This window comes from Phyllopteryx taeniolatus, chromosome 1 (assembly GCF_024500385.1).
Source record: "Phyllopteryx taeniolatus isolate TA_2022b chromosome 1, UOR_Ptae_1.2, whole genome shotgun sequence".
In the NCBI taxonomy this organism is placed as follows: domain Eukaryota; kingdom Metazoa; phylum Chordata; class Actinopteri; order Syngnathiformes; family Syngnathidae; genus Phyllopteryx; species Phyllopteryx taeniolatus.
Genome location: NC_084502.1, coordinates 5376052 through 5404045, shown reverse-complemented (window position 1 = coordinate 5404045; position 27994 = coordinate 5376052). Strand labels below are relative to the sequence as shown.

The window sequence follows — 27994 nt, the reverse complement described above, 5'->3', positions numbered from 1 at the left end:
CAGTGAGGCCTGGAAGGGCGTGATTGGGAGGAACGGCCCCCCCGATCAGAACCCGAGTGGTGTTCTGTTATTGGACTTCTGTGCTCACCACGGATTATCCATAACGAAAACCATGTTCAAGCATAAGGGTGTCCACACGTGCACTTGGCACCAGGACACCCTAGGTCGCAGTTCGATGATCGACTTTGTAGTTGTGTCATCGGACTTGCGATGTTGTGTCCTCTAAATCTGAGACCATGGTCCTTAGTTGGAAAAGGGTGGAGTGCCCTCTCCAGGTTGGGGATGAGATCCTTCCCCAAGTGGAGGAGTTCAAGTATCTTGGGGTGTTGTTTACGAGTGAGGGAAAACTGGAATGGGAGATCGACAGGCGGATCGGTGCAGCGTCTGCAGTGATGCGGACTTTGTATCGGTCTGTTGTGGTGAAGAAGGAGCTAAGCCGAAAGGCGAAGCTCTCAATTTACCGGTCGATCTACGTTCCTACCCTCACCTATGGTCACGAGCTGTGGCCGAAAGAACAAGATCCCGGATACAAGCGGCCGAAATTAGTTTCCTCCGCAGGGTGTCGAGGCTCTCCCTTAGAGATAGGGTGAGAAGCTCGGTCATCCGTGAGGGGCTCAGAGTAGAGCCGCTGCTCCTCCGCATTGAGAGAAGCCAGATGAGGTGGCTCGGGGATCTGTTTAGGATGCCTCCTGGACATCTCCCTGGTGAGGTCTTCTGGGCACGTCCCACCGGGAGGAGACCCCGGGGACAACCCAGGACACGCTGGAGAGACTACATCCTTCGGGGTGCCTGGGAACGCCTCGGGATCCCCCCGGAAGAGCTGGAAGAAGCGGCTGGGGAGAGGGGGGCGTTCCTGCTAAAGCTACTGCCCCTGCGACCCGACCTTGGGTAAGCGGAAGACAATGGATGGATGGATGGTGTGAGCGGATGTGACGCTTAGTTATAATAGCATTTTAGTAAGACTGGAAGGACTTGTATGTGTACAACTACAATGCCCGGTTAATTAGCATCCATCCATCAGGTTGAGAGTTTCAGTACTGACCGTGCGCATTTCAGTAGTGTTTGTGAAAGCCTTTCAGCAGTATGTGTCTCAGTGGCGTATCAATCGTGTGTGAGTAAGTGTTTCAGAAGAGCATCTGTGAGCGCTTCAGAAATCCATGCGAAGGACAAATTTGTCAGTAGAGTGTGGGAGCATTTTAGTATCGTATGTGAGAGCGTTTCAGTAGTGTGTGTGTGAGCTCATAACTTTTCAGTGGTATTTGCCTGAGTGCGCATTTCGGTTGTGTGCGGGAAGCGCTTCAGTAACAGTAAGATCGTTTGACTGTGAGCGTTTCAGAAGTGTGTGAGCTAATAATGTTTCAGTTGCTTTTGCCTGTGAGAGCATTTCAGTCGTGTATGAGAAGCGCTTCATGTGTGAGTAAGAGCGTTTTCCTGTGAGAGCATTTCAGTGATGTGTGAGAGAAGCACTTCAAGTGTGTGTCAGAGCCAGTGAGAGCATTTCAGTAGTAAGTGTGTGTGTGAGCATTTCAGTAGTGAATGTGACATTGTTTCAGTCGTCCATGTGAGAGCGTTTCAGTCGTGTGTCTCTAAATATGGACTTGACAGCCCCTCAACTGTGCGCGCGTGTACATTGTCACCTTCGCAGTGCAGGTCGTGACCACGCGCAACGGGAATGTTGTATTCATCCGAACAGGCGTCACACTGTTTTCCCACCATGCCGTCCCGACAGCGGCACTCTCCGGTCCGCGGGTCGCAGTGTCCACCCTTACAGTCGCACTCTGACCCCACAAACAAGACATACCTTCATTCCATTCACTGTGTAAAGTCACTTCCCGTCCTATTTGTGTTGGCGCTCGCTCACGCTTGCATCCGTCAGCTCCATAGTGCCAGAATCCGGGAGCGCAGTGGCGACAGTTGGGTCCGTCCACGCCGGGCCGGCACTCGCACCGACCGCTCTGAGAGTCACAAGGCCGCACCAGTGCTGCCGAGGCACCGCAGTCGCATGGACGACACCCCGCGCATGACTCGAAACCGAACGAGCCGTCCTGAGAGACGAGAAGAATGATGCAGGAATTTGGAGTCAACAAAATGGAATCTGGTAATAGAACGAGTCTGTTTCAGCGTCAAACTGTCACCGACGTAAAAGCTTGTACAGACATGTCCGACAGGGGACATAAAGTGGTGTGAAGGTGTTTGCCCCTTCTAGATTTTTTTTTTTTTGCATGTTTGTCACACTCAAATGTTTCCCATAATCAAACTCATTTAAATATTAGTCAAAGACAACACTCGTAAACACAAAAGGCGGTTTTGAAATGGATTTGATTATCTCGCCCAGAGTCAGCTTTGGTAGGTTCCAGCACGCCTGCGACCCCAGTGACGACAAGCGGTACGGAAAATGGATGGATGGATGGATGGATGGATGGACATCTTGACGACTTTTGGGAAACTACTCTGTGGTTTGATGAAGCAAAAGTTGAACCTTTTGGAAGGTGTGTGTCCCATGACATGTGGTGTAAAAGTAACACCGCATTTACCAACAGTAAAATATGGTGCTTGTAGTGTGATTGTCCGGGGCTGTTTTGCTGCTTCGTGGGTCAGAACGCGTTCCTCCACAACGCTGAAAGAGACTCACTGCAAGTTGTTGCTGCTAATGGTGGCCCAACCGGCAATCAGCTTTTCACACTGGGCCATTAGGTTTGGATTTTTCTCTCCCTTAATAACAAAAACAAGTTAAAAACTGCATTTTTGTGTTTACTTGTGTTGCCTTTGACTAATATTTCAATTTGTTTAACGATGAGAAACGTATAAGTGTGACGTACATTCAAAAAATAAGAAATCAGGAAGGGGGCAAACAATTTTTCCCACCACTGTATCATATAAAGGTGACTTTTTAATGTTGCGTATACAAATGGTTGTGGCTGGCCTGCCTGCCCACCCACCAAGTGTGAAATTAAACAACCAAGTAAACCGGGTCTGTGAGAGACCCTTTCGTAATTTTGACTGATTGTGTCATCACAATACAGTGGATCTACATCATACTGCCACCACACTGATGTTCTCTTGGCAGCGACGCTGAACCGTGCAATTCTATCTCCGTCCATCCAAAGTTTACATTCATATACTGAACCTCCAAACTTTGCTGCATAGTTCCTCTTACTGCTACAGTCGCAATTACAAACTTGTCCATTGAGAACATTTGTTCACTAATTTAACAGTATTTACAATCATATTTTGGCGGCACGGTGGACGACCGGTTAGAGCGTCTGCCTCACAGTTCTGAGGACCCGGGTTCAATCCCCGGTGTGGAGTTTTCATGTTCTCCCCGTGCCTGCGTGGCTTTTCTCCGGGCACTCCGCTTTCCTCCCTCATCCCAAAAACATGCGTGCTAGGTTGATCGAGGACTCTAAATTGCCCGTAGGTGTGAATGTGTGCGCGAACGGTTGTTTGTTTGTATGTGCCCTGCGATTGGCTGGCGACCGGTTCAGGGCGTTGCCCGACGACAGCTGGGATGGGCTCCGGCACGCCCGCGACGCGCGTGTGGAGAAGCGGCTCAGAAAATGGATGGATGGATGGACAATCATATTTTTTATTTCCAACATTTGAAATTGGATCCTGCCTACTAACAGTGATTTCTTTGCTTGAGTCCCAAAATTCAAGTCAAGTGAACAATCTTAAAGGTATCGGAATCCCTTGTCTCTTTACCTCCACTTAGCAATATTGTTGGATGACTTATTTTTCTGAGCAGCCTATGTAATATGTTATCATTTGAAATGTGGAGATTTCATTTGGAAAGAGGGAAGTACTGTCTAGAGCTGGCCGTCTGGCCAAACTGAGCAATTGGCGGAGAAGAGCCTTGGTGAGAGAGGTCAAGAAGAACCCAAAGATCTCTGTCGCTCGGGAGATGGGAGAAAGTTCTAGAAAGTCAACCGTCACTGCAGCCCTCCACCTGTCGGGACTTTATGGCAGAGTAGCTCGACGGAAGCCTCTCCTCAGTGCATGACATATGAAAGCCTCCATGGAGTTTGCCCAAAAAACAAACACCTGAAGGACTCCAAGATGGTGAGAAATAAGATTCTGCGGTCTGAGGAGACCAAGATAGAACTTTTTGGCCTTAATTCTAAGCGCTATGTGTGGAGAAAACCAGGCACTGCTCACCACTTGTCCAATCCAGCCCCAACAGTGAAGCCCGGCGGTGGCAGCATCATGCTGTGGGGGTGTTGTTCAGCTGCAGGGACAGGACGACCGGTAGCAATCGAAGGAAAGATGAATGCGGCCAAGTACAAAGATATCCTGGATGAAAACCTTCTCCAGAGTGCTCAGGACCTCAGACTGGGCCGAAGGTTCACCTTCCGACAAGACAATGACCCTAAGCAGCCTTCTGACCCTCTGAGCAGCCTTCACCGTCCTTTGCAGTGCCTTCCTCTCTGCAGCCAAGCAGCTGCTGTGCCACATGGAGAATCAGAATCTTCTTTATTTGCCAAGTATGTCCAAAAAACACACAAGGAATTTGTCTCCGGTAGTCGGAGCCGCTCAAGTACGACAACAGACGGTCAATTGACAGAGAACACTTTGGAGACAGAAAGACCACCCCAGATCCTTTTCAAATCTGCAGTAGAAGGTATTCAAGTCGTTGTTCTCAGCTTGGGGGGATCGTCGCTTGTAATCGGTCAGCGATTGGAAGGCATGCCAGACTGATTTAGAGTCGTTAGCGCTCAACTGTTTTTCCAACTTTGCTGCATAGTTCCTCTTGACAATGTTAACTTCTTTAGTCAGCTGGTTTCTAGCTGGATGATACAGGGCCCTGTCCCCGCTCTGATATGCGTCCTCCTTAGCTTGGCCAAGTTGCTTAAGTTTGGCAGTGAACCACGGCTTGTTGTTGTTGTTGAATGTGCGAAATGACTTTGTTGGTACACAACACACCTCTTCACAGAAACTGATATAGGATGTGACGGTGTCCGTATATTCATCCAGGCCGCCAGCTGAATTTTCAAAGACACTCAAACAGCTTTCAAGTTCCATCTTTGCTTCATTGGTCCACTTTTTTTAAGTTCTTGCTTGTACGTCGCTATTAAGTGAATTAAGCAGTGATAATGACCTAAAAACGCCAGCACGGACAGCAATCCAACATTTTGGAAACAAGATTACTCCCAGTTTGGCTCTTGTTCCGAAACAGAGAGTGGGAAAAACATGAGTCCGAGGGTTGGCTGCAGCGAGCACCCCCCACCTGTTGGCGTTCTGGGTTTAAAGGTGCGAAACACCAGTCATGTGCTCAATGCTTGCTGAACTCATCTCTCATTTTTCCAGAAAATGCTGGTGAAGAAGTCGCCCACTATTCACTGTTCAAAAGAACGCTTTTGTCTCCGGTGTGTCGTGTATTCAACGTTTACACGTCGTCAACAAACCTGACAGCGGTGGCATTGAGGTCCGCTCACTCCCGGTTTGCAGCGGCACTCCCCGGTGTGAGGGTCACACGACTCGGTGCCGCACGGCGAACAACTGCATTCTATACAACAACAACAACAACAACAACGTCTTAGCGGCTTCACAATCATGTAGCACCTCCGCTCGACCTATCGTGACGACTCAGACTTACGGGTGCAGTTTTTTGCGGAGACGGCGTCACCGTGGTAGCCGGGAGCACACTCATCGCAGTGAGGCCCGGTTGTGTTGTGCACGCAGCTCAGACACTCACCCGTCAGCGGGTGGCAGTTGGTGAAAAGCATGTTGGGGTCCGTGTTGCCGTGGCAACTGCACGGCCGACACGTGCTGCCCAGCACCGTAGGGTTACCGTAGTGACCGGGGGCACACCTGCCGAGAGGCCACTGTTAATGACAAAGTTGTGTTTGGGCATGCTCAAAATGCAGCCCGCCTCCACTCACCGTTCCGGCTCACGGATGTTTGCATTGTATTTGCTTAAGGTCGCGGTTTTCTCTTTCCTCTCTTTATTAATCTTCTATATAGCTTCTCCTCACGCGGGCCGCGGGCGTGCCGGAGCCTATCCCGGCTATCTTGGGGCGAGAGGCGGGGTACACCCTGAACTGGTCGCCAACCAATCGCAGGGCACACATACACAAACAACCATTGGCACTCACATTCACACCTACGGGCAATTTAGAGTTTTCAATTAACCGACCAGGCATGTTTTTGGGATGTGGGAGGAAACCGGAGCGCCCGGGGAAAACCCACGCAGGCGGGGCCGGGATTTGAACCCCGGTCCTGAGAACCTTGAGGCAGTGCCTATTAATTTTGGGGAAATTACGAGCTTCACACAAAATCCCAAACTATTTTTCTCGCTTTGACTCAACGCATTAAAGGCTCACATTTTCAACTTTAGTCCCGCACCACACGATGTTCGATTTCCCGATTCGTACGCCGATTTTTCTTTCTTTCGCCATTATTAGTGTTATTTTCTTTCTGTAATTAGACCCCTGTGTGCATTTCCCTCGTAGATTCAATTCAATATTCTAGAAAATCCCACTCTTTGTTTGTTGTGTTGGGAGTTTAACAAATGAACCTCTGTAATCTCGAACTCTTCCTTCTTACGTGTAGCAACCTTTAGCGAATGAGAGTGAGAAAAGCTTTCTCGTCGCTTTTCCTACATTTTACACATACAGCATAAAAAGAGAAGTGGTGCCCGTTTCCAGACAATCGGATGTTAAACGTCTCTCGGACTAAACAGGAAGTGAACGCGGACGTTCACCTTCGACAAACTTATTTCTTCAAGGAATTACGTTTTATCCAATATACGCTACAATGTCATAGCCTCATTTGCATAATTGATTGCAAAGGACGCTTGTAGCAGAGAGGAAGAACGTAGCGGGAGAGATGACAAGCGAGTTAAAAAAAAACTAAGTATGATTAGAACTTCACATGAACTTTCTTCTGCTCGTTTTTAGTTTGTTTTCTATGAATTAAACTCAACTTTATTCTGCATTGTTAGGTTGAAATTTAAAGCCTGGAGGGTCACGACATTCGCAAACGACTGAGTGGCTCCTCAACAGGAACGATGGGATTGGGACAGTGCTTTTTCTTTCCATTTGATTTATTTCATTGCCTTGCTTCATACAGATGCAAAGCCAAGCTCCTCGTTTGTTACTCCACTGAATGAGATGGAAAACAGGCACAAGGGGCGAGCGGGTGCTGCCACGAGCGGACAGCCTCGTTGAGGGCATTCGAGGCAGAGTGATGTGTGCTTTCATGTCTCCAAGACTTCCAAACAAGTTTGTCGTTAGTCTCTTTGAGAAAAAAAGTAGCCCCAAACTCATTTGGGCCACTCGTATCCGGGATACGACCCGCAGCTCGTGACCATAGGTGAGGGTAGGAACGCAGATGGACCGGTAAATCGAGAGCTTCGCCTTTCGCCTTAGCTCCTTCTTTACCACAACGGATCGATACTGCAGACGCCGCACCGATCCGCCTGTCGATCTCCCGTTCCGTTCAAGACCCCGAGATACTTGAACTCCTCCACTTGGGGCGGGATCTCCTCCCCGACTTGGAGAGGGGCACGCCACCCTTGTCCGACTGAGGACCACGGTCTCAGATTTGGAGGTGCTGATTTTCATCCCGACCGCTTCACACTCTATACAATACACATCATCTACATGGCCAACATGGCCCCCACTTCTTGCTACTTCGTTTGAACCTTAGCATATGCTGTTGTTGTGATCACATGCGTGCTGCATGCCTGGATCGAAGTGCTAAAGCGGCGTTTGCAATGGATTGCTTGTATGCGAATGCTTTTAGCTGGGATTTTAGACGCGGTCCAATAATAATAATAATAATAATCCAATACTAGTTTGGTCCGATATCAATTTTGGATCGGGACACTCTCAGCTGTCGATGTGTTGTTTGTTGTTGTTTTGTCGGCTTACCTTTCACAGTGTGGCCCGGCATAACCGGGCATGCACAAGCAATGCATGCGCTCGTTCTTCTGCACGCAACCTACAGCAAAACTGCACAAACGCAAACAGGTCATTAGTGCAGACGCTACGCACTTGGAGGAAAGAAGGTTTTCGGAAGTATTAACTTGTTGGACAGCACTCCGAGTGGACACGGACAACTGGAACATGACAGCGTCTTTCCATCCACGCTGCTGTTGCCAAGGAAACCACCCTGACACTTCTCACAATGGTTGCCAGCCGTGTCGTGTTGGCAGTTCTGACAGACACACAAACACACAGCAGATGAGAACAACACAAGAAAATAATTCACTTCAATCTCAGTCCACTTGTCCTCTATCCACCGTTGCTGTTATTGTTTCTTTCTTTCAGGCCTGCGATTGGCTGAAAAGGTTCGTCCATAATAATAATAATAACGAACCGTGATTCCGCCTAGAAACTGCACTGAGCTCACCATGCAGATTCCTGAGCCATCGAAACATTGATCAGAATGTCCGTGACAGTTGCAGGGCACACATTTTCCAAGGAAGAGTCCGATGGTGTCCCTGTAGAAACCCGGAGCGCATTTCTGTGCACATAAATGTAGGAAGAAAACAAAAAAAAAAAGTCAAAAAAAGGAATGCCGTCCCTTTAAGTGACGGGGGCTCCTCCTCACCTGGCAGGAGTTTCCCAAGTAGTTGGCAGGACACATGCAGAGCTCCACGTTGTTGGCATGGCGACCGGCGGGCAAGCTCTCGGCACCCTCCAGTATGGCACCGCGGAGTGACACCGAGTGGGCCAAGTGGGAATGAAGGGCTCGGATCTGCAGGGACTCCAGAGCCACCAGAACCATCATTAGCTCCTCCCTGGAGACCGAGTTGCCAGTCTGAGCGTGCCGGAAACTTCCCTGTGTGAGGCAGCAGGCAGCATAGGTTTCGACATTCCCACTTTGGACTTCGAAGGGCACTTTGAGCACCGCCGGGATCACTTTACCTCCACCATGTGCACAATTCCTAAATGTGGCTCCTCAGGAGAAGCATATTCGCGCTCCAAGAACACCACCGTCATCTGGTTGCCCTGGACGCACACACACTTCCATTTTGCGGGTTTTGTGTATCGTTACGTTATTGTCCGCATATTGACTGACAGGTTCTTACAGGTGTTTAGACACTATAAATCCGCAGCACTGCCTTGCCCATTTCCCAGATCCTGTCCTATCCTGCCCTTTTCGGTCCTCTCTCATCTTGTCCTATTGGTTAGTTCTTGTATGTCCTCATCCAAAAATGAAAACACGATTTGACTTTTGGAACGTTACTTGTGGTCCACACTGACCTCGACATTGTGGTATCGAGACTGTCTCACTATTGTGTTGCTGTGGTTCGCGCCCCTATTCCCCTTGTCCGTTCTGTCTGTCCCCTAAAAGCATTTTCATTTAACATCAGAATATTCAAAAAGTGAAAAAAAATAAGCAGAGGGAGTATTTCAAACTCCCCTCCCCAAAACTGTTCCAGCACAAAAGGCATACAGATCCACTGCACTTGAAAATAGTAATTCTTTTTGTAAAAGTCTGTCTGATCACACCATCCATCCATCCATCCATCCATTTTCTGAGCCGCTTCTCCTCACTCGGGTGGCGGGCGTGCCGGAGCCTATCCCAGCCGTCATCGGGCAGGAGGCGGGGTACGCCCTGAACCGGTTGCCAGCCAATCGCAGGGCACATACAAACACACAACCATTGGCACTCACAGTCACACCTACGGGCAATTTAGAGTCTCCAATGAATGCATGTTTTGGGGATGTGGGAGGAAAGCGGAGTGCCCGAAGAAAAGCCACGCAGGCGCGGGGAGAACATGCAAACGCCACAAATGGCGGGGACGGGGATTGAACCCCGCACCTCAGAACTGTGAAGCTGACGCTCTAACCGGTCGCCCACCGTGCCGCCATCACATTATCATGATATGGAATTTATTTTGTTTTGTAGTATAGGAATAGATCAAATTAAATATTTCGTTATTCTAGTCAGCCAGAGCTGCAAGGAACGCAATGAATCAATGTCAATCAATGTCCTTTCACCATTGTTCCTCCCATACTGTGTTGTGATTTTGTTTGCACATTAAGGACTAAAGTCCTGTTTTTGTTTAATTCCGCATTTTAAAAAAAGACCATTCAAGCAACACGTTTTTCCTCCTGTTTTTGAGGCTGCAGGGTGAAAGTTGCAGCTTGCTACTAGTGGGAAGTGAAATGCCAGTATTCAATATAGCCCGTCAACAATATATTGAGAAAAACTAGGACAAACTAGTGTATTATAGTGGCATGGTGACCGTAGTTCAACATTCTAAATTTTGAATGATGATCTCGTTCATTTTTGGAACGGTGAACTTTGTAACGAGTTTTCCAAAGAAAATGAACTTTCTCAACACTGCACTTGGGCCTACTACACTACCATTCTATTTTAACGATCATTTTGGTGGAACTCGGAGAGTTCAATATTTTTTTAGGTGGTACTTGAGGTAAAAAGTCCGAGAACCATTGTTCTAATGTATTGACCATCACTGATATCATTGTATCGTGATACTGTTGTTATCGTTGGTAAAAAATGATTTCATATCATGAATGAGTCTGTAATTCTCATCACTTCTGTGTGTGTACCTTGAGGATGATGTCAGGTTTGGGAGGTTCTGCAGGTAGAGACCAAACATCTCCTCTCATGGTCTGCGTGTGAAGACCATATCTCAGGTAACCTCCGTAAGACGACACCTTGTCTCCCAGGTAGGTCTTGGGCGCATACCAGTGAAGGTCCTGGTACACGTCAGGAATGTCGCTAAGGTCGCCCTCCACCAGGTCCTGATCCGGATACACGTTGACTGGCACTTCATTTTTGTCTGCACTGAGTAGCACCCAGCCTTCCATGTTCAGGATCTTCAGGAGTGAGAGGAACAAGGAGGAAAGTGTGGATGATGCCATTGTTTGAGAAGATTAGAAGGTGCGTACAGGTTTCATTTGTTCTACCTCGCTGTATCTCTTGTCTGAACTCCTGCAGCGGTCCGTGGCACCGAAGCAGAAGCAACTGGTGCAACCCTTGGGGTTGGTAGGGTCCAAATGGAATGTACCAATTCTGCACTGGTCACAGCGAGAGCCCTGGACATTCTCCTAATGGTTGCGGTGGGGGCACACATTGCATCATTTGTCGCCAAAATCCCCCAAAAGTGCAACAACTTTTCCTTCAAGGTTGCACAAAACCGCTGTGTCATTTATGATCCCGCACGAGAGCTCAATTTATGTTCAATCTTTTTCGGTGCGAAAATCCGAAGGGAGTGGCAAGAACATTTGGACGTTTTACATGTTTTCTTTTTCACAGGAAGAGCTTGAGGAGACTCTGGCGCTGCTCCATTGTTAATATCAAACATGGAAACAACGTTAATGAGGAAAACATGCCAGCAGAGGGGAGTGATGCACCATTTCACAATCAAGAGAAAACGAGCTTTCTCTGTTCCACCCACAGAACCAGGAAACGGCTGCCGCGTTGCTGCTGTCGCAGTCGGGACGAGCGGAAGCGATGATTTTTTGACACTCGAACGGAGGGTATATGTATACATATCGCAACGTATGTCTTTTGGTAGTAAGCAGAAGTATGTGTGTTATAAATGTGACCAAGTACAACAGAGATCTTGGCTATATGACGAGGACCGTGCTTTTTGATTAATACGAGTCCATTACTGACGGTCAGGTATGGTCAGGTGAATTGCGTCACTCACAACTCAGGTCGGGCATCAAGAATCGAGAACCGATTGGAACCGCGACTAACGACGAAGTAGACCACGCATGAAGACGTGCCTGTGCCCAACGGCGGCGGCGAACAAAAGTGTGTCTTCGCTTTGTTCAAATGGATGACTCGTCACCTCAGTGCAACACTTGGAATAAGATTATATTGTGCAAGGGAGGCTTTCACGACGTGTAGCGTCTGACGCGCTCCGACACCACGCATCAGCCGACAGACACCGCGCGGCGCTTCAGTGAAGTCAACTCTGAAACAATCAAATATGTCTATGGCAACATTGAGACAGCTAACAAGGTAAATGGTTGGTTGCACTTTTGCACTGGCGTTTATTTTAGTCTTCACACCAACGTAAGCGCTGCTGACATAAAAAAAAAAAAAGCTTAACATTGGGCTAAAACTTCACCGTAGCAACTTTACATCACAATGAATTGGGACAATATTCCCATAAACGTTGTCTCACAGTATCACTAACACTAACCTTGTGCCTCATCGGTGGGGAGGGAAAATAATCAGCGTTTTATAGCATTTGGTTCCATCCATAAATAAATAAATAAAGAACCGGTGCCGTGTGAAGTTACTTGTTGTGCCAAAATGTTGCGTTCCGGTGCGTACCCTTCAAAATAAAACAGGAAGTCAAGTTCAAACTTGCACATATAAACCATTTGACGTTATGAAACAGTCCCAAATAACTATTTCAACAATGCTATATTTAACTTTTAGCTGAAACATTCATTCATTAATATGAAGTCAATTGGGTTAGTTCCACACACGTTGCCTTTTAGTTCATAGGTTTGATATTGATACTGGTTACAAAGACCCTCGAGTCAAATGTTCATTTTCGTCTATGCTGCGGGCTGCTAAGAAAATGGATGCTGATCATTTGGACACCCTTTATTTAAAGCATGCAAACTTTTTTGACCCAGGCCCCTAAAAGAATCGGAATCGAAAATCGTTTCGAACAGGAATCGAAATGAGGAACCGGAATCGTTCAAATTCAAACGATCCCCAACCCTACTCACGGCGCGTGTGTATCGGAAAATACATTATTATTTGGAAATCGAAAGCCATTCCTAAATGTTGTTTTAGCTGGTTCATGAAATAAAAACACTGTTTAGATGTTCGGACTGTCACAAAAGCAACAAATATGCATAAAAGTCACTCTGTGCTTCATATTGTTCCATTTGCAAAAAAAAAAATCATTTCTTTGTTTTCTGCGAGAAATGGCCAGATTTAGTAAAACCTACCTATATTCTACTGCTGATTCCTAAAGAACGGAAAAGGTAGAAACAAACTTTTTTTTTCTGGTCAAAGAATGGAGTCGATTCCTTCATCTGCTAAATCCGGTGTATATATATATATATATATATATATATATATATCGTAGAAAACAATATTCTCTAGGTTTTGAATGGCTGGTACTCGAGGCGTTGCGTTTTCTGAAATGGCAGCTCATTGAGTGAGTTAAGATATGCTGCTTGCTAAAAAAAAAAACAACCTTTGGATGGAAAGAATATTTTGTTTTTGTATCATGCTCACCTTGCAGAGGCATTGTCCTGTGAAGGAGTTGCACACTTCTTCCTCAGTCCCTGCCTCATTGCAGTCACATGGTTGGCAATTTGGGTAACCGTGGAAACCAGATGCGCAGCGGTCACACTGCCGACCCACCACATTGTTCTTGCATCTGAAACGTGATAATTAAAACGATACAAGCAATAAAAAAAATATTAAACAATAAAAATCAATTGTATTAAACAACGATCTTCTTCTTCTTTTCCTTTGGGCTTGTCGCCACAGCGCCTCGTCCTTTTCCATGTCAGCCCGTCTCCTCCAACACCAAGTGCCCTCACGACATCCATCGACCTTCTCTTTGCTCTTCCTCTCGCTCTCTCGCCTGGCAGCTCCATCCTCGTCACGCTTCTACCAACATACTCACTATTTCTCCTGTGGACGTGCCCAGACCATCGAAGTCTGCTCTCTCGAACTTTGTCTCCAAAACATCGAACCTCGACCGTCCCTCTGATGAGCTCATTTCTAATTGTATCCAACCCGGTCACTCCGAGAGCGAACCTCAACATCTTCATTTCCGCCACCTCCAACTCTGCTGCTTCCTGTTGTCTCTTCATGTAGAAGTTGAAGCGGTCCAAATCGGTTGAGAAATAATATTTGCTTTACGGAGACCTGGCTTTGTGACGCCGTACCCGATTGCGCCGTCATGCTTCCCGGCTTCCATCTCCACAGGGCAGACCGCGACATGGAATCATCGGGGGAAACAAAAGGCGGCGGGATATGCTTCTTTATCAACGAAAAATGGTGTACGGACGTCACGGAGCTCAGCACACACTGCAGCCCGCATTTTTGAACTGTAAGCCATTCTACTCGACTCGTGAGTTCGCATCATTCATTCTCGCTGGGGTCTGTATTCCGCCTCAAGCTAACACGAACGCCGCACTGCTAACGCTCGCCGAACAATTCAACGAAATTGGAAAAAAAAAAAACACCCGGACTCACCCCTCATTATTCTCGGGGACTTTAAAAAAGCTAAACTCAACCACGAACTCCCTAAATACAAGCAGCACATCGAGTGTATAAATAAATACAATTTTGGACCACCGCTATACTAGACTAAAAAACGCATACCGTGCCAAACTTCGTGCAGCACTGGGCTCGTCTGATCGCTGCTTAATTCACTTAATATCGACGTACAAGCAAGAACTTAAATGCACGAAGCCTGCAGTGAAAACAGTGAAAAAGTGGACCAATGAAGCCAAGATGGAACTTGAAAGCTGTTTAGACTGCACAGACTGGAGTGTCTTTGAAAATTCAGCTGGCGGCCTGGATGAATATACGGACACCGTCACATCCTATATCAGTTTCTGTGAAGAGCTGTGTGTACCAACAAAGTCATTTCGCACATTCAACAACAACAACAAGCCGTGGTTCACTGCCAAACTTAAGCAACTTGGCCAAGCTAAGGAGGACGCATATCAGAGCGGGGACAGGGCCCTGTATCATCCAGCTAGAAACCAGCTGACTAAAGAAGTTAACATTGCCAAGAGGAACTATGCAGCAAAGTTGGAAAAACAGTTGAGCGCTAACGACTCTAAATCAGTCTGGCATGCCTTCCAATCGCTGACCGATTACAAGCGACGATCCCCCCAAGCTGAGAACAACGACTTGAAAAGCTTCTACTGCAGATTTGAAAAGGACACTTTCACGCTGTCCAGCTGCCTTGTGTCAACCGTCGAGACCTTCGAGTTCCTGGGAATTACAGTCTCTCAGGACCTGAAGTGGGCGATCGACATCAACTCCACCCAGCAGAGGATGTACTTCCTGCGGCTTCTGAGGAAGCACGGCCTGCCACGGGAGCTGCTGCGGCGGTTTGACACAGCGGTCATCGAATCGGTCCTGTGTTTTTCCATCACAGTCTGCTTTGGTGCTGCTACAAAAAAGGACAAACTCCGAATGCGACGGACAATCAAAACTGCTGAAAGGATTGTCGGTACCCCCCTACCCGCCCTTGAGGACTTTCACGCTGCCAGAACTAAGACAAGAGCGTGCGAAATCCTCTCGGACCCGCCGCATCCCGGCGGTAGAACTAGCAGACATTCCAACAGCTTCTTCCCTCTTGCAATCAACTTCTTAAACAGCTAAGCTACAATTCCATTGCAACATGCTGGCAATTTTTTTGACTTGAGTTGGTTGTCACATAGTCTCGCCACGCTGCGCAATTTGCATATCTGTTGTTGCCCAATACTGGCCACTCATGCCAGAGTAGCATCTGCTCCATTTGCACACTGACTGACGAGTATCTGCAACATTTGCACAATCAACATTGTCCCAGACTATCGCGCTACTCGCTTGAAGTCTCGGCGCCCTTTGCACAAAGGTCATTGCACCGGACTATTGCAATATTAGTCATTGGAACTGCTCTACGTGCTAGAGGACTCTGCATCTTTTTGCACAATTGTCAAAAAATAAATAAATAAATGTACCGGCATTACCAGATAACTCGCAACCCTTTATTGCTCAAATGTCTTTCTGTCTCCAAAGTGTTCTCTGTCAATTGACCGTCTGTTGTCGTACTCGAGCGGCTCCAATTACCGGAGACAAAATTCCTTGTGTGTTTTTTGCACATGCTTGGCAAATAAAGAGGATTCTGATTCTGATAAGGAAACTATAGCAAAATTTGTAAAAAAAATATATATATTTCAGGCTTTTATTTTAAAATTTTGCGAAATTCCGGGAATGGGAATAGTTCACAGGTTGGCTTGAATGAGCCGAACACGTTGGAATGCTGCGAATCGGTGCAGAAATCAGAAAAATGTAGCTAAAATGTAGAATTTGTCTTATTGTGGGTAAAATGCGGGTATTTTAGGGATGCACAGTGTAGAAAATGGAAAACATTTTGTTGTTGGAATGGTTTGACTGGATCAAGATATGTGGAAGCAGGAGGAAACAAGGTAGAATTGAGTGGAATGTGGGTATTTTAACATGAGCCAATGTGAAATGTGGGTGAAAAAGTGGAATGTGGGGAATGGGTTTTGAAGAACTTCTGAATGAACGAAGGCTCGTATATAGTGTGTTCGGACGGGATTATCCTGGAAGTCCCGAACAAAACTTTCCACTCTTGAATGAAAATAAACTGTTCTTTGACGCCAGAATGAGCCCGTTCTCAATTACATTCATCGGGCAGAAATGAAATCAATTCACATTCGCACCAAATATGCACGAGTTCAATAAGTTTTGTTCATTGAACTCATTCAGGTACAACCCTGGTACATTTTGAAAATCGTCAATTGTGTTGCATTGCATGGTATAGTGACATTATGTTAAGCTGGGTAACAATCTGGCACCCCCCCCCCCCCCCCCCCCTCCTGTCACTGTCCAGACCTCGTTTCCTACGGCTTTGCTTGGGAGTAGAGTCACCAGCACCCCTGGATCTAAAAACCGCTACTGCAAGTCAAATGTCATTTGTTGGACATTTGAAAAAATATCGCACCGAAGGAGTTTTCCTCTCACCTGCACTGTCCGCTGAGCATGTCGCAGCTGACGTCGGGCACCGCGATTCCGGGCCGGGAGCAGTTGCACAACTCGCAGCCGACGACCGGGTGGCAGCCAAATGTCTGCGGCTCGCACTGGGTGCACTCAGGCGGCAGGGTCCGCGGCGGGCAGATACATTCGCCTGACGTGGGCTCACACAGCCTGGCGCCGCAGTTACACGCTGAAGACAAATAACACAACACACGTCGCAGTTCGGGTCGGGCATCATTTGAATTTGAGCGATTACGGTCTTCATTTGGTCAATTCCTCATTTCGATTCCGGTTCCAAACGATTCGCGTTTCTGATTCTTTTAGGGGGCTGGGTCAAAAACCTTTGCACAGTTTAAATGAGGGGTGTCCATTTTCTTAGCAGCCCGCAGCGTAGCCGAAAATTAACATTTGACTCGGGGTTCTTTCGAACCAGTATCAATATCAAAAGGCAAAGTGTGTGGAACTAACCCTCTTGACTTAATACTCATTAATGAATGTTTCAGATAAAAGTTCCATATAGCATTGTTAAAATAGTTATTTGTCAGCTGGTTTACACAGTATGTGCAAGTTTGAACTTGACTTCCTGTTTTAAGCATGTAGCCTTTTCTTTTGAAGGTTACGCACCGGAACTCAGCATTTTGGCACAAAAGGTAACTTCACACGACACCGGTAAAAAAGAAAGTCAAGTGAGACGGGATGAAAAAGAGGAATGAATCCAACCCTATGCTCTGTAAAATGTTGATGCCCTGACCTACCCACCGATGAGGCACAAGGTTAGCGTTTGTGACACCGCGAGACATCGGTTCCGCATCTTTTCCGATCAACAAGGCGACACGGTCATCATTTGTCACAGGTCCGAGAGTGACGAAAAAATAAGATGATTGTGGACCAAAATACTGTAGCAATTAGCTTCATCTATTCAGATCACTGTTCGTTTCAAAATATTCATACGAGCAAGGAACGAGTGCAGCTGTATCAAGTCACCAAAATGTTATATACAATAATGCATGCACAAAAACTGCGTGTTCATAGAAAAAACTTGCACGATACATACAAGACGTGCGCAGCATTGACATCAACATCACAACATTGTGTCGTAACACAGCCCTAAGTGTGTGGAAATACTTCGCCAAAACTGAGACCGGTAGCACGGTCACTTGCAAAACATGCAAGCCTATCCTCAAATCCAATAAAAGTACAAGTGAATCATGGAAATGCTGAATTTTTTGGAGCCTGGCTACGACCCTTAGAACACGCGATGCTAGGGAACACAAGATGAAAGCGGCTGGGCGAATAGAAACATGGACTCTCACGAATTACAATTACATTCAGTGTAATGGTAAGTTGAAATTGACTCTGTAACAATTAGTTGTTATTTGTTTCTATGCTGGTCCAGTGAAATAGTTCCACGTGAAATGGTGCAACACACAAAGGTGGAGACTGCTGTTATGTTCTGAAAAGGATCAATGTAGTCATCAATAAATCTTCGACTTGACTTTCATCACGTTATAGTTGACTACTCAAAATCTTAAGTTGTTCCAACCTCCACAACAAACTACAAAAAGTCCCCCTATCGCCTCTTGAGGACACATGGCAACTTAGCATGCTAACATTTGAAATGTTCCAGTGGCTTTTCGTTGACATTGTGCAAAGCACTTGTCAGAATCAGAATCATCGTCATTGGCCAAGTATGTCCAAAAAACACACAAGGAATTTGGTGGCTCCGGTAATTGGAGCCGCTCGAGTACGACGACAGACACTTTTGACACATAAAGACATTGACAAAAACAGTCACTGAGCAATAAAGGGTTGCTAGTTATCTGGTAATGCCGGTACATTTTTTTTTTTTTTTTTTTGACAATTGTGCAAAAAGATGCAGAGTCCTCGAGCACTTAGAGCAGTTCGAAAGACGAATATTGCAATAGTCCGGTGCAATGACCTTTGTGCAAAGGGCGCCGAGACTTCAAGGAGCGGATGCGGTTTAAAGTGACGAGAAGTGCGATCATCTGGGACAATGTCGATTGTGCAAATGTTGCAGATACTCCTCAGTCAGTGTGCAAATGGAGCAGATGCTACTCTGGCATGAGTGGCCCGTACAGATGATGTGGTTCTGATGGCTGCAATTTGCACACTTGCTGCTGGGATGAAAATCAGCACCTCCAAATCTGAGACCATGGTACTCAGTCAGAAAAGGGTGGAGTGCCCTCTACGGGTCGGGAAAGAGATCATGTCCTGAATGGAGGCGTTCAAGTATGTCGGGGTCTTGTTCACGAGTGAGGGAAGAATGGAACGGGAGATCGACAGGCGGATCGGTGCGGCGTCTGCAGTGATGCGGACTCTGCAACAGTCTGTCGTGGTGAAGAAGGAGCTGAGCCAAAAGGCAAAGCTCTCAATTTACGTTCCTACCCTCACTTATGGTCACGAGCTGTCGGTCATAACCGAAAGAACAAGAACACGGATACAAGCGGGCGAAACGAGCTTCCTCCACAGGGTGTCCGGGCCCTCTCTCAGAGATAGGATGAGAAGCTCAGAGTCGAGCCGCTGCTCCTCCGCATTGAGAGGAGCCAGATGAGGTGGCTGGCGCGTCTGGTTAGGATGCCCACTGCACACCTCTCTGGTGAGGTGTTCCGAGCACCGGTCATTCCCACCGGGAGGAGGCTCCAGGAATGACCAAGGACACACTGGAGAGACTGTCTCCTGGCTAGCCTGGGAGCGCCTTGGGATCCCCCCAGAAGGGCTGGACGAAGTGGCTGGGGAGAGGGAAGTCTGGGCTTCTCTGCTTTAACTGCAACCCTTCCTCGGATAAGCAAAAATAAATGGATGAATGGATTTTCCTTTTATTTGTCTTATTGCGTACCATTCGGCTCCATCAAAGTTGATTGTATTGCTTTGCAATAAAACAAAGGGGAAACCAGCAACTTATTGTTATTTGTATTATTTCAGCTATAACTTCACTTCTTGGGCCATTTCTTTTCCTAGAAAAGAGATGTTTAATCTGTGTTAGACTTATGAGGGGGTCCTTGGAAAAATGTCTCCACTGAAAGGAGTCATTTGTTGAAGAATCCCTGTTCTAAACAGTTAAATGCTAATGGCTTGAAACGAAGCACTGTAAGGCTCTGAAATCATGAAAAACAAGGCATGCCCTCGAACCGCAAGACGCTGAAGTCGCTGGAGACGAGCCCTTCCCCTGTCAATCAAATACGTTCGGTGAGTCAACTACTGAATAACGTGTGCCGCTGTGGTTATGCTTAATACATTGTTAACTTTCCCTTTTGTGTGTGTTACGTGCGGACTAGCACACACAACAACTCCGAGCGAGGTGCTGACGTTTCAAGCGACCCCGCCACGCTCGAGCGTTATCTGTCGGGCTAGCTTACGTAATAAACAGTTAACGTCCCTGTAATTGTCTCTGTTGTCTGGATCGACACGCACCGCACGGAGCAAGGCTGTGGATTCTCGGACGGCGCCAACGTCGGTGCGCCGGCGGGTCACAAGCCCGGTAGCGGCTAATGCGTACTATCCTAGCAGCGAGAGTAGCAGGCCACTTTGCATTGGAGCAGTACAGCTCGCCATCGTGCGAATGTATTGAGTCGGGAAAAACTATCGTGTCCATTTTATTATATCGAACATTGAGTCGATAGTGATAATCCGACAGGCCTAGTGACTCCACATCATGACGTGACTCCATATTTAGGCTCAGCCCAGTCTGCCTCGATTCTTGACCTTCCTCTATAATGTTGTTTTTAATTTAGTTTTAAACTTCACTTTCACTTGATGTAAATTGTAATATAGCACTAAAATATTGTGTTACTATTCAGACATGCAAACACCAAAGGCATGAAAAAGGTGACCAAAAAAAACATTGTTAGGGGGGGGGATCCCGGGCTCCCACAGAGAATGTTTTACATAAATTAAGCAATCTGCAAGACTCTGAAGAGTACAATAAGGCAAAACAAACATATTTTCTTCACGCAGAAAACATTATTTTTTTTTTACACCACTGAAGTGCATGTTGATGTACAAATGTAAGATTCAAATTCAATTTTCCTCCTTTCTTTGCTTTTTTGTTTTGGCCTCCAACTTGAGCCAGGCCCAGCTCCGCCTGCACCTGACGCCTGCTTCAAGCTGTGCCACATGAATAGCATCCTCCTCTTTAAGCACACTCATTCTGGAAAAGAATTGACGAAAATCCTTGTCTGTTTCACTCCATTTTTCACTATTACCAACTTCAAAGGCTAATCCCAAATGCATCCTCCAAGAAAATATGAAGTACAATATTTTCTGTTTTTACTGGCCATTTCTGAATTTGAAGTTAATTCATTCTGTGTTGTGACATAATGCCTACCATCGCTCCTTCGCTGAATACATTTAACTTTAACATCCTTAAACTCATTAGATAAATGTAGGCGTGTTTCCTAATGAATACAAGATGTACGAGAGGATCAACTCTTGTCGCCGATGTTATGTGCGCTTCGCTGTTCCACTGGGACCACAACCAGGGCCACGACCTGTAGCACCTCAATGCGAAAATACGAAAGACCAGTGCAACAAATACGACACTGGCTGTTCTGATGAGCAAAAATGTTGCTCAAGAGCGTATCTCCACTCCAGAGGTCGCTAGAGTAGCCAAATATTGTACTCAAGTAAGAATATCGTTACTTGACAATAATGGGACTCAAGTAAAAGTATAAAGCAGTCCTCCCAAAAATGACTTGAGGAAAAAGTACACAGTAAAATTATTACTCAAGTACAGAGTAAATCGTGAGTAACTTCAGATTTTTTAAATCAATCAAAATGTTTGAAAATAAAATGCAAATTCTGGTGTTGCTGTGTGTGTACGTTGTATGCACAGTCAAAACTACAACAAAACGTGCAATTTACTGCACGGTGTTTTCTCAAGTTAATGGATGGATGGATGGATGATAAATAACAGTAGCGACCAACATTAAGATCATTGTAATGGAGTAAAAGTCCGTTACTTCTTAGCAGAAGCGGCGGAAGTGCTTTTTCTGGTCTCGTCAACTCCTGTGATTTATCCAAAGCCGGTCCGGATCGGACAGGCGCGACGTCAGGCCGATGCGCTCGCGTATTAGTCCGCCGCGGAGTAATAATATTCACAATTACATCTGTGTGTGAACGGTGGATGGAGCTGCCGGCGTTCAAGGTGTACGAAACAGCCTATGACGACAGCGACCCCCCTCAGAAAACAAAATCGTCAGATTTGTACGATTGACGGAAATGGCCTCTTTTGAGTTGAAAACGGCAAATTTTGCCCAAAGGCGACTGATTTGCATGCATGATTGTTCCATTGGACAAACAATTGGGCACAGAAAGTATTTCGGCAGCCACCAATTGTGCAAGTTCTCCCACTTAAAAAGAGGAGAGAGGCCTGTCATTTTCATCAGAGGTATAACTCACCTAGGAGAGACAAAATCCAGAAAAATCCCATTGTCTGATTTTTAAAGAATTTATTAGCAAATTATGGTGTAAAATAAGTATTTGGCCAATAACAAAAGTTCATCTCAATACTTTGTGATATACCCTTTGTTGGCAAGGACAGAGGTCAAACCTTTCCTGTAAGTCTTCAGAAGGTTTTGAATGACAGGCCTCTCTCATCTTTTTAAGTGGGAGAACTTGCACAATTGGTGGCTGCCGAAATACTTTTTCGCCCCCTGTATTTCCCCCCTCCCATCTGCAGCCGAATAAACGATTTGCAGAAATGTGGCAGTTCAAAGTCAATCAAGGAAGAAAATAAGGTGTTGAATGATTGGCTAGGACACTCACGCCTGCAGTCGGGGAAGCCCCAGTGCCCCGTGGCGCACACGGAGCAGTCTCGACCGATCACGTTGGGCCTGCAGCGGCACTGACCGCCGAACGGCTCACAGGTGTTACTCTCGGCGCCGGCCTCATGACACGTGCACGGCAGCGAGCCGTTGTTGAGAAAGGCGGACAGCGACATGGCGGCACGAAGGCAAAACGACGAGGTGCTGGACGGACTGCGGGGAGGGAGAAAAGGAGCCGTAACTGCAAAAATCTATCTCCACATGGATGCATTTGTGTATGTAACCACTTTGAAAATAACAAAACTCACTTATGATATTTCTCTACGGGAAGACACTGATCATGTTAATGATTTCCCACAATTATCAATCTTGATTTAACTAGGTAGAAAACAAGATAAATACAGTCTCAATGCGCAACACTATAAATCTATAAATCTCGGCAATTGTTTACACTTTCAAATGACATACACATTCCTAGGAAATCACAATGTCCCATCACCCGCTAAGCAGGCCAGCGGACGACTCGTGGTTGTAGTGACTCTGACCCAACTGCCAACCCCTCCCTCCCTCCCCCCGCACCAACAACTTGATAAACTGCATGCCTCCCTGCGGCCCTGCTGTGCGAGATAGCCACCAAAAGACGCCTGCTGGACCTTCACCTAAAAACAGTCACTGAGCAATAAAGGGTTGCTAGTTGTCTGGTAATGCCAGTACTTTTTCGTCTTTTTTTTTTTTTGACAATTGTGCAAAAGATGCAGAATCCTCCAGCACTTAGAGCAGTTCGAATGACTAATATTGCAATTTTAATTTTCATTTTGAGACATAAAGACATTGACAAAAAAAAAAACAGTCACTGAGCAGTAAAGGGTTGCTAGTTGTCTGGTAATGCCGGTACAATTTATTTATTTATTTTTGACAAATGTGTAACAAGATGCAGAGTCCTCTAGCACTTCGAGCAGTTCGAATGACTAATATTGCAATAGTCCGGCGCAATGACCGTTGTGCAAAGGCCACCGAGACTTCAAGGAGCGCATGCGGTTGAAAGTGACGAGTAGTGCGACCATCTGGGACAATGTCGATTGTGCAAATGTTGCAGATACTCCTCAGTCAGTGTGCAAATGGAGCAGATGCTACTCTGGCATGAGTGGCCCGTATCGGTCAACTACAGCTATGCAAATAGTGCAGCGCGGCGAGACGACTACAGTGAGTGCACGAGTAATACATCATTGGCCCGACAGAAATGTGACAACGAACTCAAGTCCAGAAATTGCCAGCATGTTGTAATGGAATTGTAGCTTAGCTGTTTAAGAAGTTGATCGCAAGAGGGAAGAAGCTTTTGGAATGTCTGCTAGTTCTAGTTTGCATCGATCGGTAGTCTGGTGCCTGTAGAATCTCCCATTTATTGAAAAAAAATCTTTGAAAAAAATTGTCGTACACTAGCTTAATGATCACGTGGCCCCTAGCAATCTATTTGAACTTCTTCAGTCCTTGCAATATTTCTGATCGCCGTGTTCTTCCCCGTCCTCAGTGCTCCTTCCGTGTTCCCCGCCTTGCTGACCTCTTCCACCACGCCGTCCAGCCATCCACTTGCTCACGCCACCACCTGCAGCACGCTCCCTTTCTCGACGACCCGCCACTACGCCTCAAGGATCCACCTCCGAATCCCTTCTCAATAAACCATTCTCCACAAAATTTCTTTTGCCTCTGCCTGCTTCCGGGTCCAGTTAAAATGGCATCGTGGCACAGACAGTGTCAAAAACCTGTAAGACATAGCTGCTTTGCCTGATGGCTGCTTTAGCTGCGTTTTTTTTGGGTCTCTTTTTTTAGCCTGATACAAATTGCTTTGAACCTTAAATGTAAACTAATATGTCAGGAATATCCAGAAAATACATAGAGATGATTTCAATAAAAATGATTAAATGATCAATTGAACTAAATAGAGGAAACAAAAGTGGTGGATTTAACAAATGATGCTAAACTTATGGTAATTGGATGTTGATGGTGAGACATTATGCTTAAAATAGAATATACACATTGGGAATAAATTGACTTATTTGCTTTCCAGAATTATGATTTGATAAGAGTTTTAAAGTAACATCCATCCATCTTCGAAACCGCTTAACAATTAACATTACATTTCTAATAAGCCTTAAGGCCAAACGTTTTATTTGTTTTTCTTCACGTGATGCTGCTATTGTTTATTTGGTTATCAGCATGCCTGAAGCCAACTCAAGCCCTTTCTTTCTGAATTGTCATATACTGCCCTGCAGTTCCGTTATTGGAGCCGGAAGTTGGCAAAAATGCCAAACATTCATTTCATTAGAAAATATCCTGTCTATAGATACAATTGCATATATATTTCCATCATTATACATTCATCTGAGAATCATATTATGCTCCAGACCAAGGTTATTATCGTCAATGAAAATGGACAAAATAACTCAAACTAAAATTGAAAAAACATTTTTGTAAACAAAATAAAATAAAAACGAGAATGTTTTTAAAAAATGTTTAGCTAAAACAACATTTTACATTTGAAAAACTAACTAAAAGTAACTATAATAAAAGTAAAAATGTCCTTTTTTTTTGTCTATCAGCCAAGGTTCGATGTTTTGGAGACAAAGTTGGAGAGAGCAGACTTGGATGGTTTGGCCACGTCCAGAGGAGAAATCGTGAGCATGTTGGTAGAAGGATGACGAGGATGGAGCTGCCAGGCGAGAGAGCGAGAAGAAGAAGACCAAAGAGAAAAGGTCGATGGATGTCGTGAGGGAAGACGTGAGGGCACTTGGTGTTGGCGAGGAGGATGCAGGAGATGAAAAAGAGGCTTACATGGAAAAGGACGACGCGCTGTGGCGACCCCTAACGGGACAAGCCCAAAGGAAAAGAAGTACCGGCATTACCAGATTACTAGCAACCTTTTATTGCTCAGTGACTGTTTTTTCAATGTCTTTATGTCTCAAAGGTATTCTGTTGTCTTACGAGAGCGGCTCCAACTACCGGAGACAAATTCCTTGTGTGTTTTTGATATATTTAAATAAAGATGATTCAGATATCTCCAATGGTGTCATCATTTACACACGGCATGCTATCGGAGATGGTCTGTGGTGGTTTTTGTAACTTGTTTTTATCAAGCTGTTGCATGAATAAACATTTCAAAACAATCACAACTACTGTGCTCAATAGACAACGGACCTCCATCTTGATAAATTATGTGACGTTTACGGTAATAAAAACAATTTACAAGTAGTTAACTCATTTAGTGCCTAACACGTATTAATACGTAGTTTCTATTTCTTCACGGGAAGTGGTCGAGGATACATCCCCACAAAGATTCAACAGCCTACTAATAGCCAAACCGCCAGCAGATGGCAGCGATGCATCATTTTTAGATTTGACACACAGCAGAGTAAGCCTGACATGTATGAGTATCTTTGCCTTTTTCGCCCTCCATTTTTCACACTCTCAGCAGTAATGGTAAGTACAGCATCTTATTTTTTGATTTGAATGTATTTTAGTTTCTTTATACGAAGTGTTAACCTTTCCCGCTACGGTCACCTGACCGTGGTCGGGAGACGCAGGGGTTAACTCCCTTCTCTCGTTGCGCGTTTAACTGGGATTGCCGCAAATAGTGCCAAAACTCCTCGTCTCGCGCACAAAATAGTTGCTAGATAAGCAATAATTGATCAATAAAAATAGCGAGCAACATTTACATCATTGTAATGGAGTAAAAGTACCGTTACTTCTTCAGCAGAAGCGGCGGAAGTGTTTTTCCTGGTCTTATCCAAAGGAGGTCCCGCGCGCAGAGGGCGGAATCTCAGGCCGATGAGCTCGCATATTAGTCCACCGCAGGGGAATATTCAGAAATTAGATGTGTGTGTGTGTGTGTGGACGGTAGACATGTGGAATGGATCTAGCTGCCAGCGTTCAAGGAGTACGAAACAGCCTGTGACAGCGACGGCGACGGCGACCCCCTCCCCACCCCACCAGGAAAAACTAAATCGGACCAATACGATTCACGGAAATGGCCTATTTTGAGTTGAAAACGACGAATTTCACCGAAATGTAAACAATGCATGTCCTGTAACATTTTCCTAAATTGATGCTGTTTAACAGTCCTGCCAGACACAGGCACCTGTTTAAGGACACCACTGAATTATGATTTAAAAAACAACACTGTTACCCGAATCGACTCAGCAAAGAAATGGTGGCTTATATTTGACCCAACTCTCTTCAATTGCAAATCAAGACCCTTACTTGAACTGTATTTTTCTGTATTCATCTTTCGCATATCAAGTCGGACTCGTTCCCGGTGAGGGTTGGACTCCGCCAAGGCTGCCCTTTGTCACCGATTCTGTTCATAACCTTTATGGACAGATTTTCTCGGCGCAGCCGAGGCGTAGAGGGGGTCCGGTTTGGTGGCCTCAGTATTGCATCTCTGCTTTTTGCAGATGATGTGGTTCTGCCGTGACCTCCAACTCTCACTGGAGCGGTTCGCAGTCGAGTGTGAAGCGGCCGGGATGAGAATCAGCACCTCCAAATCTGAGACCGTGGTCCTCAGTCGGAAAAGGGTGGCGTGAGATCCTGCCCCAAGTGGAGGAGTTCAAGTATCTTGGGGTCTTGTTCGCGAGTGAGGGAAGAATGGAGACGGGAGATCGACAGGCGGATCGGTGCGGCGTCTGCAGTGATGCGGACTTTGTATCCAGGATACAAGTGGCCGCACGGTGTCCGGGCTCTCCCTTAGAAATAGGGTGAGAAGCTCGGTCATCCGGGAGGATCTCAGAGTAGAGCCGCTGCTCCTTCACCTCGAGAGGAGCCAGATGAGGTGGCCGGGGCATCCGATTCGGATGCCTCCCGGGTGAGGTGCACCAGGAGGAGACCACGGGGACGACCCAGGACACGCTGGAGAGACTACATCCTTGGGCTGGCCCGGGAAGAGCTGGATGAAGTGGCTGGGGAGAGGGAAGTCTGGGCGTCCCTGCTAAAGCTACTGCCCCCGCGACCCGACCTCGGATAAGCGGTACAAAATGGATGGATGGACTTGTTTCTACACGCTCACATTTAGGTAAACCACACCCCCTATCCTTTGGATTTTGACCTGTTTTACTGCAGGATCTCTTTTATTGTTTTAAGATCTTTATTTAAATACACAACTTATCAATACAAAGCAATTTACACAGCAGCATCTCTTCCACACCCCTCCTGCTTGGAGAGTGGGCTTGGTGTGTATGAGCGAAGTGGGACTGTGCCCTGGAGGATTCTGCATTGACCGACCACAACAAGGCAACAGTAAGACCATTTCCCCAGAGGCGTTGCTGTGGCAGATGTTTGGGAACCGCGGGCTTAGAATGCCCTTTGAGAGTTTTTTTGTGATTAAGGGTTATAGAAATGAACTTGACGAATTCTGTTTCCATTCATTTCAATCGGAAATATTGATTCGTTTTGCAAACTGAATCTCAGAATGAATTAAGTTTGTTAAATGTGGTTCCAGTGTAACTAGTAATAACCGCCACAGTGCTCTGCTACTC

General features: G+C 46.1%; 1 protein-coding gene across 11 annotated transcripts in view; it reads right to left on the bottom strand.

Annotated features, from left to right (window-relative positions):
• The window catches only part of lama5 (laminin, alpha 5), a 162304-nt gene that overhangs the window by 52103 nt on the left and 82207 nt on the right, over positions 1 to 27994 (bottom strand). For all 11 annotated transcript variants that reach the window (XM_061765558.1, XM_061765549.1, XM_061765542.1 and 8 more), the window contains 14 exons: positions 22471 to 22682; positions 16675 to 16876; positions 13192 to 13336; positions 10887 to 11027; positions 10527 to 10796; positions 8871 to 8954; positions 8554 to 8784; positions 8353 to 8466; positions 8027 to 8157; positions 7872 to 7952; positions 5594 to 5808; positions 5403 to 5503; positions 1862 to 2045; positions 1638 to 1778 (listed from right to left, as the gene is read on the bottom strand). In XM_061765558.1, coding sequence (XP_061621542.1) covers positions 1638 to 1778; positions 1862 to 2045; positions 5403 to 5503; positions 5594 to 5808; positions 7872 to 7952; positions 8027 to 8157; positions 8353 to 8466; positions 8554 to 8784; positions 8871 to 8954; positions 10527 to 10796; positions 10887 to 11027; positions 13192 to 13336; positions 16675 to 16876; positions 22471 to 22682 — 2252 coding nt within the window. The remainder of the gene's footprint in view (positions 1 to 1637; positions 1779 to 1861; positions 2046 to 5402; positions 5504 to 5593; positions 5809 to 7871; positions 7953 to 8026; positions 8158 to 8352; positions 8467 to 8553; positions 8785 to 8870; positions 8955 to 10526; positions 10797 to 10886; positions 11028 to 13191; positions 13337 to 16674; positions 16877 to 22470; positions 22683 to 27994) is intronic.